The sequence below is a fragment of the Trachypithecus francoisi genome, unplaced genomic scaffold, assembly GCF_009764315.1.
Source record: "Trachypithecus francoisi isolate TF-2019V2 unplaced genomic scaffold, Tfra_2.0 Lachesis_group4, whole genome shotgun sequence".
Lineage (NCBI taxonomy): Eukaryota > Metazoa > Chordata > Mammalia > Primates > Cercopithecidae > Trachypithecus > Trachypithecus francoisi.
Genome location: NW_022681469.1, coordinates 101,033,327 through 101,046,667, shown reverse-complemented (window position 1 = coordinate 101,046,667; position 13,341 = coordinate 101,033,327). Strand labels below are relative to the sequence as shown.

General features: G+C 38.0%; 1 protein-coding gene across 3 annotated transcripts in view; it reads left to right on the top strand.

Annotated features, from left to right (window-relative positions):
- CPVL (carboxypeptidase vitellogenic like) overlaps window positions 1–13,341 on the top strand; it is a 167,793-nt gene that overhangs the window by 122,855 nt on the left and 31,597 nt on the right. For all 3 annotated transcript variants that reach the window (XM_033193757.1, XM_033193759.1, XM_033193758.1), the window contains exon 12: window positions 9,451–9,633. In XM_033193757.1, coding sequence (XP_033049648.1) covers window positions 9,451–9,633 — 183 coding nt within the window. The remainder of the gene's footprint in view (window positions 1–9,450; window positions 9,634–13,341) is intronic.

Sequence of the window (13,341 nt, the reverse complement as noted above, 5' to 3'; positions counted from 1 at the left end):
CCTCACAGTATCAGTTTCCATAACAGTAAAGTGGAGGCAGACAGTGAAACACTTCTCTTCCTGACCTCGTGAAGCAGTACAAGAATAAAGCCCTATGTACATGAAAGCATGTTGAAAAGCAAGAAAGAATTAATAATAATAAAAATGCTTTCCTCATCTCTGCCTTTTGACAAAGAGAAAAAAAAAAAAAAAAGATGCTTGTGGTCCAAGTCACTGAGTGCCATCTCTTGTAAATGCTTGAATTCTGGAATGAGTTTTTAAAGATTGTCTGTGAACTAAAATTAAGCTTGTTACCTAGTTGTCGTGAAAAAAAAAAAATGAGAGCTGGTGTGATGGTATTTGAATTCTTACAAATTATTTCTCCAAAAGGCTCGTGTTTTGCCAGACTGAGGTGTCCAACCTCATAGCATCATTGTTCTTTGTTTTTTCTTTTTTTCATTATAAAAGCATTCTAGGCTGGGTGCAGTGGCTTATGCCTGTAATCCCAGCACTTTGGGAGGCCGAGGCAGGTGGATCACTTGAGTCCAGAAGTTTGAGACCAGCCTTGTCAACATGGTGATACCCTGTCTCTACCAAAAATACTAAAAATAGCCAGTCTCATAACCTGGTCTCTAAATTAATTAATTAATTAATTAAGAATTATTTTATTATACTTTAAGTTCTAGGGTACATGTGCACAACGTGCAGGTTTGTTACATATGTATACATGTGCCATGTTGGTGTGCTGCACCCATTAACTCATTATTTACATTAGGTATATCTCCTAATGCTATCCCTCCCCCTCCCCCCACCCCACGACAGGCCCCGGTGTGTGATGTTCCCCTTCTTGTGTCCAAGTGTTCTCATTGTTCAGTTCCCACCTATGACATGTGGTGTTTGGTTTTTTGTCCTTGCCATAGTTTGCTGAGAATGATGGTTTCCAGCTTCATCCATGTCCCTACAAAGGACATGAACTCATCCTTTTTTATGGCTGTATAGTGTTCCATGGTGTATATGTGCCACATTTTCTTAATCCAGTCTATCATTGATGGACATTTGGGTTGGTTCAAAGTCTTTGCTATTGTGAATAGTGCCACAATAAGCATACGTGTGCACTTGTCTTTATAAGAGCATGATTTATAATCCTTTGGGTATATACCCAGTAATGGGATGGCTGGGTCAAATGGTATTTCTAGTTGAAGATCCTTGAGGAATCGCCACACTGTCTTCCACAATGGTTGAACTAGTTTACAGTCCCACCAACAGTGTAAAAGTGTTCCTATTTCTCCACATCCTCTCCAGCAGCTGTTGTTTCCTGACTTTTTAATGATGGCCATTCTAACTGGTGTGAGATGGTATCTCATTGTGGTTTTGATTTGCATTTCTCTGATGACCAGTGATGATGAGCATTTTTTCGTGTGTCTGTTGGCTGTATAAATGTCTTCTTTTGAGAAGTGTCTGTTCATATCCTTTGCCCACTTTTTGATGGGGTTCTTTTTTTTTTTTCTTTTCTTGTAAATTTGTTTGAGTTCTTTGTAGATTCTGGATATTAGCCCTTTGTCAGATAAGTAGATTGCAAAAATTTTCTCCCATTCTGTAGGTTGCCTGTTCACTCTGATGGTAGTTTCTTTTGCTGTGCAGAAGCTCTTTAGTTTAATTAGATCCCATTTGTCAATTTTGGCTTTTGTTGCCATTGCTTTTGGTGTTTTAGACATGAAGTCCTTGCTCATGCCTATGTCCTGAATGGTATTGCCTAGGTTTTCTTCTAGGGTTTTTATGGTTTTAGGTTTAATATTTAAGTGTTTAATCCATCTTGAATTAATTTTTGTTTAAGGTGTAAGGAAGAGATCCACTTTCAGCTTTCTACATATGGCTAGCCAGTTTTCCAGCATCATTTATTAAATAGGGAATCCTTTACCCATTTCTTGTTTTTGTCAGGTTTGTCAAAGATTAGATGGTTGTAGATGTGTGGTATTATTTCTGAGGGCTCTGTTCTGTTCCATTGGTCTAGATCTCTATTTTGGTACCAGTACCATGCTGTTTTGGTTACTGTAGCCTTGTAGTATAGTTTGAAGTTAGGTAGCGTGATGCCTCCAGCATTGTTCTTTTGGCTTACGATTGTCTTGGCAATGCAGGATCTTTTTTGGTTCCATATAAACTTTAAAGTATTTTTTTCCAATTCTTTGAAAAAAGTCATTGGTAGCTTGATGGGGATGGCATTGAATCTATAAATTACCTTGGGCAGTATGGCCATTTTCACGATACTGATTCTTCCTATCCATGAGCATGGAATGTTCTTCCCATTTTTTTGTGTCCTCTTTTATTTTGTTGAGCAGTGGTTTGTAGTTCTCCTTGAAGAGGTCCTTGACATCCCTTGTAAGTTGGATTCCTAGGTATTTTATTCTCTTTGAAGCAATTGTGAATGGGAGTTCACTCATGATTTGGCTCTCTGTTTGTCTGTTACTGGTGTATAAGAAAGCCTGTGATTTTTGCACATTGATTTTGTATCCTGAGACTTTGCTGAAGTTGCTTATCAGCTTAAGGAGATTTGGGGCTGAGATGATGGGGTTTTCTAAATATACAATCATGTCATCTGCAAACAGGGACAATTTGACTTCTTCTTTTCCTAACTGAATACCCTTGATTTCTTTCTCTTGCCTGATTGCCCTAGTCAGAACTTCCAACACTATGTTGAATAGGAGTGGTGAGAGAGGGCATCCCTGTCTTGTGCCAGTTTTCAAAGGGAATGCTTCCAGTTTTTGCCCATTCAGTATGAGATCGGCTGTGGGTTTGTCATAAATAGCTCTTATTATTTTGAGATACATCCCATCAATACCAAATTTATTGAGAGTTTTTAGCATAAAGGGCTGTTGAATTTTGTCAGAGGCCTTTTCTGCATCTATTGAGATAATCATGTGGTTTTTGTCTTTGGTTCTACTTATATGCTGGATTACATTTATTAATTTGCGTTTGTTGAACCAGCCTTGCAACCCAGGGATGAAACCCACTTGATCATGGGGGATAAGCTTTTTGAGGTGCTGCTGGATTCGGCTTGCTAGTATTTTATTGAGGATTTTTGCATTAATGTTCACCAGGGATATTGGTCTAAAATTCTCTTTTGTTGTGTCTCTGCCAGGCTTTGGTATCAGGATGATGCTGGCCTCTTCAAATGAGTTAGGGAAGATTCCCTCTTTTTCTACTGATTGGAATAGTTTTAGAAGGAATGGTACCAGCTCCTCCTTGTACCTCTGGTAGAATTCGGCTGTGAATCCGTCTAGTCCTAGACTTTTTTTGGTTGGTAGGCTCTTAATTATTGCCTCAATTTCAGAGCCTGTTATTGGTCTATTCAGGGATTCAACTTATTCCTGGTTTAGTCCTGGAAGGGTGTATGTGTCCAGGAATTTATCCATTCTAGATTTTCTAGTTTATTTGCATGGAGATGTTTATAGTATTCTCTGATGGTAGTTTGTATTTCTGTGGGATCAGTGGTGATATCCCCTTTATCATTTTTTGTTGCGTCTATTTGAGTTCTTCTCTCTTTTCTTCTTTATTAGTTTTGCTAGCAGTCTATCCACTTTGTTGATCTTTTCAAAAAACCAGCTCCTGGATTCATTGATTTTTTGAAGTGTTTTTTGTGTCTCAATTTCCTTCAGTTCTGCTCTGATCTTAGTTATTTCTTGCCTTCTGCTAGCTTTTGAATGTGTTTGCTCTTGCTTCTCTAGTTCTTTTTATTGTGATGTTAGGGTGTTAATTTTAGATCTTTCCTGCTTTCTCTTGTGGGCATTTAGTGCTATAAATTTCCCTCTACACACTGCTTTAAATGTGTCCCAGAGATTCTGGTATGTTGTGTCTTTGTTCTCATTGGTTTCAAAGAACATCTTTATTTCTGCCTTCATTTCATTATATACCCAGTAGTCATTCAAGAGCAGGTTCAGTTTCCATGTAGTTGAGCAGTTTTGAGTGAGTTTCTTAATCCTGAGTTCTAGTTTGATTGCACTGTGGTCTGAGAGACAGTTTGTTGTAATTTCTGTTCTTTGACATTTGCTGAGGAGTGCTTTACTTCCAACTCTGTGGTCAATTTGGGAATAAGTGCGATGTGGTGCTGAGAAGAATGTATATTCTGTTGATTTGGTATGGATAGTTCTGTAGATGTCTGTTAGGTCTGCTTGGTGCAGAGCTGAGTTCAATTCCTGGATATCCTTGTTAACTTTCTGTCTCGTTGATTTGTCTGATGTTGACAGTGGGTTGTTAAAGTCTCCCATTATTATTCTATGGGAGTCTAAGTCTCTTTGTAAGTCTCTAAGGACTTGCTTTATGAATCTGGGTGCTCCTGTATTGGGTGCATATATATTTAGGATAGTTAGCTCTTCTTGTTGAATTAATCTCTTTACCATTATGTAATGGCCTTCTTTGTCTCTTTTGATCTTTGTTGGTTTAAAGTCTGTTTTATCAGAGACTAGGATTGCAACCCTTGCCTTTTTTTTTGTTTTCCATTTGCTTGGTAGATCTTCCTCCATCCCTTTATTTTGAGCCTATGTGTGTCTCTGCATGTGAGATTAGACGAATGGCTAACTAGAATAACCAGTGTAGAGAAGTCCTTAAATGACCTGATGGAGTCAGGTCAGGATGAGTGCCATGAAAACCATGGCACTCAAACTACATGACGAATGCACAAGCTTCAGTAGCCAATTCGATCAACTGGAAGAAAGGGTATCAGTGATTGAAGATCAAATGAATGAAATGAAGTGAGAAGAGAAGTTTAGAGAAAAAAGAGTAAAAAGAAACAAACAAAGCCTCCAAGAAATATGGGACTATGTGAAAAGACCAAATCTACGTCTGATGGGTGTACCTGAAAGTGACGGGGAGAATGGAACCAAGTTGGAAAACACTCTACAGGATATTATCCAGGAGAACTTCCCCACCTAGCAAGGCAGGCCAACATTCAACTTCAGTTAATACAGAGAACGCCACAAAGATAACTCCTCGAGAAGAGCACCTTCAAGACACATAATTGTCAGATTCACCAAAGTTGAAATGAAGGAAAAAATGTAAAGGGCAGCCAGAGAGAAAGGTTGGGTTATCCATAAAGGGAAGCCCATCAGACTAACAGCAGATCTCTCAGCAGAAACTCTACAAGCCAGAAGAGAGTGGGGGCCAGTATTCAACATTCTTAAAGAAATGAATTTTCAACCCAGAATTTCATATCCAGCCAAACTAAGCTTCATAAGTGAAGGAGAAATAAAATCCTTTACAGACAAGCAAATGCTGAGAGATTTTGTCACCATCAGGCCTGCCCTACAAGAGCTCCTGAAGGAAGCAGTGAACATGGAAAAGAACAACCAGTACCAGCCACTGCAAAAACATGCCAAAATGTAAAGACCATCGATGCTAGGAAGAAACGGCATCAACTAATGAGCAAAATAATCAGCTTACATCATAATGACAGGATCAAATTCACACATAACAATATTAACCTTAAATGTAAATGGGCTAAATGCTCCAGTTAAAAGACACAGACTGGCAAATTGGATAGAGTCAAGACCCATCAGTGTGCTATATTCAATAATTATTTTTTTAAAAAACGATGAGAACACATGGGCACATGGGGGGAACAACACATACTGGGACCTGTCAGGAGGGTGTTGGGGGAGGGAGAGCATCAGGAAGAATAGGTAGTGGTTGCTGGGCTTAATACCCAGGTGATGAGATGATCTGTGCAGCAAACCACCATGGCACACATTCACCTCTGTAACAAACCTGCATATATACCCCTGAACTTAAAAGTTGAAGAAAAATAAATAAATCAATAAATAAAAAGCATTCTATGGACAGGTTGCAGTGGCTCATGCCTGTAATCCCCGGACTTTGGGAAGGAAGCTGAGGTGGGTAGATTGCTTGAGCCGAGGAGTTCAAGACCAGCCTGGGCAATGTGGCGAAACCCCATCTCTACAAAATATACAAAAAAATTAGCTGGGTGTAGTGGTGTACACCTGTAGTCCCAATAGGAGGATGACTTGAGCCCAGGAGGTGGAGGTTGCAGTGAGCCAAGATTGTGCCATTGCACTCCAGCTTGGGGAACATAGTGAGACTCTGTCTCTTAAAAATAAATAAATAAACAAAAAGGGATTGTAACCACATTTGCCAAAAACAAAACGAAACAAAAACCTAGAAAATAGCCAATCTAAAACAATCAACCACAGTTCAAATAACTTAACTGTATTTTGATTTGTTCTTTCCCCAGGTTTGAAGCATTTTTAAATATGTGATAATTAGAGTACAAACAAGTGAAATCTCAGTTTTTCACTGATTTTTTTCATAAGATAAACATTTTTCTGTGACATTGCATAACCATCAGTTTCAATAAGCTAAGCAGCCAGGTCTCTAAGGAGTAAAATAAGTCTCTAAAAGCAGTGGCTTTGCTCCCTTACCAGAGGCCTACAGCTGACCAGAAAGGAAAGCGAGGACATGTGTGTTCAGGGCACTGCGTGGTGTGTCGCTGGAAACCAACTCCAACCAGCTCTTTCCTTGTTCCTTGTTTTGTTCCAATCACTATTGACAAGGGAAGTGTAGCTAAAAGCTGCATTCATCTCTGTCTCCTCCCTTCTGTCTTTAGACCTTGTTGCTTAAAATACCAGCAAGCCTCAGGGTAGGTTTGCTCCAGAGTGTCCCAGTTTTAGCACTGAATGTCTTGCTGGGCAACTCGTGTCCAGGGCAAACTGGGACAGTTGGTCACCCTACCAGGGGAGAAGTGAGATGAGTGTGCAGACATATTTGGCCAGCCTGTCCCTGTCAGAGCTAAGGTCCTGCCCGGAACTTTTCTATCAGGATGTGGGTAGCCAGCATGTGCCCTTGGGCTTCAGGACCACCTCTATGCCATGCCCACCTGCTTCTCATGCTCAGTCACTGGGTCCTGGGCTATCTCATCCACTCATCCAGCCTAGAGGCACCTAACTGGGGTATTCCTATAGGGGCTCATGAGAATTAATGTGACATTTAGGTGAAAATAAGAGCTCTGGAATTCTTATGTTTAATGCTGGCCTGCCTTAAGCGTCAGCTTTGAAATCACTTCTCATGATCATTATTCTGGTTTCTTTTTTGTTGCATTTGACTTATGTGCCCTTCAGAAATACAAAATGGTTTCCTTGCTTTGCAAAGGAAGGGTTTCCATTTGTACCCAAATGTAGACCTTCTACACATCGCCTGTGTGAGATTGTGCAGTTCAGCTCTTCACTGTTTTTTGGTCCAGAGAGTTGGTGCTCTTGTTACGATAAGTCTTGACTAACAAGAGAAGCAACTCAGGGATGGTCCTCATTCCACGTCAGTTCAACATGTAATATAGTGCTGTACATATAAATTTGTTTTTGCTGTAACATGGGGACTTTGCTGTTGTCCCTTAAGGATGAAAAAAACATCACATTGATTTCAAAATATAGTAATGATTGTCAGTAAAGAAAGCTGTGGGAGACACATGAGAGATGCAAGCTGCCTATAGTGGCCATGAAGAGTAAAACTAAATGGATGTGCTATGAATTTGCTGATTGATCAGCATCTTTTACACTGAATTCTAGAAGAAGAATCACTTTATGCATGATGATCTTTGCTAATCAGCTATAATCAGGTCTTCCTAGAATGGTGAAGTAATTAAACCTTGTTCACGGGTACTGATCATGTGTAATTGTTTCCATACTGTTGGCCAAAACAACTATAGGAGGTTTTGCAGAGGCCCTAAGTACTCAAGGTCTTTGAGGTAATTTCTCTGTATAAACAACGCAAATATTTTATGACTGGAGTTGAGTTGAATTTTTTTCACAGGCTTTAAATCTATCAGGATTTTCCTGTGGGTTTCTTCTTAGGGGAGTGGGGGTGGTGATGGTGACTGACTAACTTGAAAGGCCTCATGTTCCTGCAGTGGGGGCCCGGGGCTCTTTCATCTTAGTCTGACTGCTGTCCCACTGCTGCTTGAGGATTTGGAGTGTGTAAAAGTCCTGGACTTTTTAATTATGTTTGAGCCTTTTAAGAAGCCCGCACCATAAAGGGAAAGACGGAAACATATGCAGTGAAATATTTTATATCCAATTTGAGGATTCAACCAAAGGTCTCTACCCGGGCCAAATCAGAGCCTTCAAATAGATCAAAGGTAGCATGGAGTTGAGGCTGACCTCTTTGTTGGAGGTGGAGTGGCAATACTTTATGATAATATGTTAGTTGCATAGAAGTAGCATTAAAGTAGAAAAAAGGAGGGTATATTACTCAGATTTCCACCATCTAAATTAATTATTAACATTTTCAAACTTTGTATTCCATATATGTGAATATGTACACTGATTTTTATAGTTATAATCGTGATATACATGATATTTGACTTTCTGCTTTCATACGTAACATTATGTGATAAACGTTTCCCACATTGCCTCATGGTTCAATGAAACATTTTTAAATGGTGTTATAATATCCTATAGAATTCCTGTACTGCTGTGCATTTACCTACTCAATTATAGGACTTCTGGATTGTGTTTGAGTTTTTCATTATAAGACTCAATGAATATATATAATTTTTAAAAAATTCTTTGGACCTGTTTTCCTAGAATATATTCTACAGGTTGAAATTACTGGGATAAGGAATTTCAACATTTTTAAGTTTGGGGGCAGAAAATTGGCTACTGCTTTTCTGAAAAGTAGAGCCATTTTATACTGTCCCCATTAGTTCTTCAACTTTATCAGAATTGGGAATTATCTGAATTTTTTTTTCAAGCAAATTGAAAATTGTTTTAGGATTAAAGAAAAGAAGTACCTCAGTGTTGTTTTTCCTGTGATAACCATCAGTTTGACACACACAAAAAATTGTATTCTAGGAAGAAAGAACATGCCTCACTGTTGACAAGCAGCTATCATATTTTTTAAAAGGAAGTTTTACAAGTGGCATGGCAGGCGTAGTTGCTTCCAATAAGAAACAAATTTGAGGCACCTAAATCTCTGTCTGCTGCTGCAAAAAAATTATACTTGCCACTGAAATCAGTGTAGGAGAGGAGGACAATATGGATTAGCAATACCCAAGAGATTGCTCAGCTTGCCAGTGACTGCAGTGCCTGAAGTTGAAGTTAATGAAATGCAGGCTTCATGAAAATCCTAGGGGGTAGTATTCCTTAGTTCCACTAAAATGTAACCACAGTCCTCTGTCTTAACATAGCCATAAATCCAAGTAAAACCTGTATATACGTATCACTAGGTAATACAACACAAATGTTTTTGCAACCAAGAGAGGCCTTTATGCAGATTACTATGAAGAATGCAGTGGTAGAGACAAGGCTTGAGTTTATTTCAGATTGTTGTTGTTTATGGCTAACTAGAAGAAAATCTCAGAGAGATTCTTGTCTCTTTTGCTCTCTCACTGGCTCACTGTTTATACCTGGCTTGATTCATGAGCTTCACCTCCTGAATCTTGCATTTGCTGATGGCTTGATTTCATTTCAGGTTCTGATGTACAATGGCCAACTGGACATCATCGTGGCAGCTGCCCTGACAGAGCGCTCCTTGATGGGCATGGACTGGAAAGGATCCCAGGAATACAAGAAGGCAGAAAAAAAAGTTTGGAAGATCTTTAAGTCTGACAATGAAGTGGCTGGTTATGTCCGGCAAGTGGGTGACTTCCATCAGGTAGGACGATGCTTGGGAGCAGGCAGGTTGTGGGAATGGGAGAATGGGATTGAAAATAAAGCCTGAATACCAATGAGACATGGCCAACCTTAAGCAAAGCCATACAACAGCCAGTGTGTGTCTTCTGTGGCCCTGCTTTCCTTCAGGAATAGTGCCCTGATGTTCATACATCATAGGAAAAATATAAAACCAGACAAAAGTTTAGGCATTGTTCAAGAGGTAAGGAGACAATTCATTAAAAAGACAGTGCTCAGTCCAAAGAGGCAAATCATTAATGAGAGAATTGCACTGTATTTGGGGAGAGAACTTGACAAATTGTAAGAGGAGCTTTCAACAAAAATCTCTCTGGCAAACGTGTGATGTATTTGTTTTTCTATACATGTGGAGCCTCGGGACAAAATCTCTCTAGCTGATATCCTAGTGCAACCTCCACTTTGGGGTCAGATGTTACTCTCATCATCTTCCTTTCTTGTAATGTCCTCTTCAAGTTTTGGAATCATGGTTATATTGGCCTCATAAGTTGGGAAGTGTTTCCTTTTGTTATGGAAACAGTATCTTTAAGTGTTAGGAGAATTCACTGGTGAAGCCATCTGGGCCTGGAGATTTTTTTGAAGGAAGGGTTTGTTGTTGGTGGTATATAATAAGTGTACATCTTTTAGAATACATATAATATTTTGATACATGCATTTAATGTTAATGACCAAATCAGGGTATTTAGGCTATTCATCACTTCAAACATGTGTCATTTCGTTATATTGGGAACATTTCAAATCTTTCTAGCTATTTTGAAATATGCAATATATCATTCTTAACTGTAGTCACCCTACTGTGCTATTGAACACTAGAATTTATTCCTTCTAACTGTCTGCACCCATTAACCAATCTCTCTTCATCTTCCCACCTATCCCCACTTCCCAGCCTCTAGTAACTATCATTTTATTCTTTACCTCCGTGAAATTAACTTTTTACACTCCCACATGAGTGAGAACATACGATATTTGTCTTTCTGTGCCTGGCTTATTTCATTTAACATAATGACCTCCAGTTCCATCCATGTCACTGCATGTGATAGGATTTCATTCTTTTTATGGCTTAGTAATATTCCATTGTGTAGATATGCCACATTTTTAAAACCCATTCATCTGTTTATGGACACTTAGGGTGATTCCATGTCATGGCTATTGTGAATAGTACTATAATAAACATGGAGTGCAGATATTCCTTTGATATACTGATTTCCTTTAGAAAAATACTGAGTAGTGGAATTACTGTAGTATATGGTAATTCTATTTGTAGTTTTTAAAGAAACCTCCATATTGTTTTCCATAATGGTTGTACTAATTTACATTCCTACTAATAGTGTATGAGTTCATTTTCTCAGCATCCTCATCAGCATCTGTTATTTTTTGTCTTTTTGGTAATAACCGTTCTAACTCCAATGAGATGATACCTCATTGTGGTTTTAATTTGCATTTCCCTGATGATTAGTGATGTTGAGCATTTTTCCATATACCTGTTGGGCACCTGTATGTCTTCTTTTGAGAAATGTCTATTAAGATCCTTTCCTCACTTTTTAATGGTATTATTTGTGTTTTGTGCTCTTCAGTTGCTTGAGTTCCTTGTATATTCTGGATATTAGTTTTTGGTCAGATGGATAGTTGGCAGATATTTTCTCCCATTCTACAGGTTGTCTCTTCATTGTATTGATTGTTCCCTTTGCTGTGAAGAAACTTTTTCGTTTTTGTCTATTTGTCTATTTGTGGTTTTGTTGCCTATGCTTTTGGGGTCTTAGCCATAAAAGCTTTATCTACACGAGTGTCCTGAAGTGTTTCCCCTGTTTTCTTCTAGTGGTTTTACCATTTTGAGTCTTATGTTTAAGTCTTTAATCCATTTGAGCTTATTTTACATGTATATGGTGAGAGATAGGGGTTTAGTTTTTGAGCTTATTCTACATGTATATGGTGAGAGATGGGGATTTAGTTTCATTCTTCTGCATATGGATCCCAGTTTATCCAGCACCATTCATTGAAGAGGGTGTCCTTTCCCCAGTGTGTGTTCTTTTCAGCTTTGTCAAAGATTATTTGGCTATAAATACATGGTTTATTTCTGGGTTTCCTATTCTGTGCCATTGGTCTGTGTGCCTGTTTTTATACTAATACCTTGCCGTTTTAGTTATTACTGCTTTGTAGTATATTTTGAAATCAGGTCGTGTGATGCCTCCAACTTTGTTCTTTTTGCTCAGTATTGCTTTGACTATTTGGGGTCTTTTGTGGTCCATGTGAACTTTAGAAATTTTTTTTCTATTTCTGTGACAAATGCCATTGGTATTTTAATAATTATGCATTGAACCTGTAGATTGCTTTAGAGTCGTATGATCATTTTAACAATGTTAATTTTTCCAGTCCATGAGCATGAGATGTCTTCCATTTGTTTGTGTCCTCTTCAACTTCTTACATCAGCATTTTATAGTTTTCCTTGTAGAAATCTTTCACCTCCTTGATTAAATCTATTTTAAGGTTATTTATTTATTTAGTAGCTATTGTAAATGGGATTGCTTTCTTGATTTCTTTTTTAGCTAGTTCATTATTAGTGTATAGAAATGCTAGTAAGTTTTGTACATTGATTTTGTATCCTGCAACTTTACTGAATTCGTTTATCAGTTCTAAAAGTTTTTTGGTGGAGTCTTTAGTTTTTTCTGTATAAAAGATTGTGTCATCTGCAAAGAGAAACATTTTGACTTGCTCTCTTTCAGTATGAATGCCTTTTGTTTCTTTTTCTTACCCAATTGCTCTGGCTAGGACTTCTGGTGCTATGTTGAATAGGAGTGGTGAAAGGGGACATTCTTGTCTTGTTCCAATCTTAGAGGAAATGCTTTCAGCTTTTCCCTATTCAGTATGATGATGTTTGTTGTATATGGCCTGTATTATGTTGTGGTATGTTCCTTCTATGCCTGATTTGTTGACAGTTTTTGTCATGAAGAAGGGATGTTGGATTTTATCAAATGTTTTTCTTAATCTATTGAGATGAACTTATGGTTTTTGTCTTTCATTCTGTTGATGTGATGTATCATGTTTATTGATTTGCATATGTTGAACCATCCTTACATTTCTGGGATAAATTCCACTTGATTATGGTATATTATCTTTTTGATGTGTTGTTGGATTCTGTTTGCTAGTATTTTGTTGAGGATTTTTACATCTATATTCATTAGGGAGATTGTAGTTTTCTTTTTGTGTGTATCCTTGTCTGGTTTTGGTATCAGGATGATAGCCTTGTAGAATGAATTAGAAAGAATTCCCTCCTCTTTAATTTTAAAGAATTAATTTGAGAAGAATTTGCTTTAGCTCTTTCATATGAGTTTGGCAGAATTTGGCAGAAAAGCCATCCAGTCCTAGACTTTTCTTTGTTGGGAGAATTTTTATTACTGATTCAATCTCATTATTCTTTATTGGTCTGTTCAAGTTTTCTGTATCTTCCTGGTTCAATCTTGTTAGGCTGTATATGTCCAGGAATTTATCCATTCCCCTAGGTTTTCCAGTTTGTTAGGCTAAAGTTGTCCATAACAGTCTCTGATGATCCTTTGTATTTCTCTGGTATCGGTTGTAATGTCTCCTTTTTCATTTCCGATTTTATTTATTTGAGTTTTCTCTCTTTTTTTCTTGATCAGTATAGCCTAGTCTAGTTTGTTGATTTTATTTATCTTTTTTA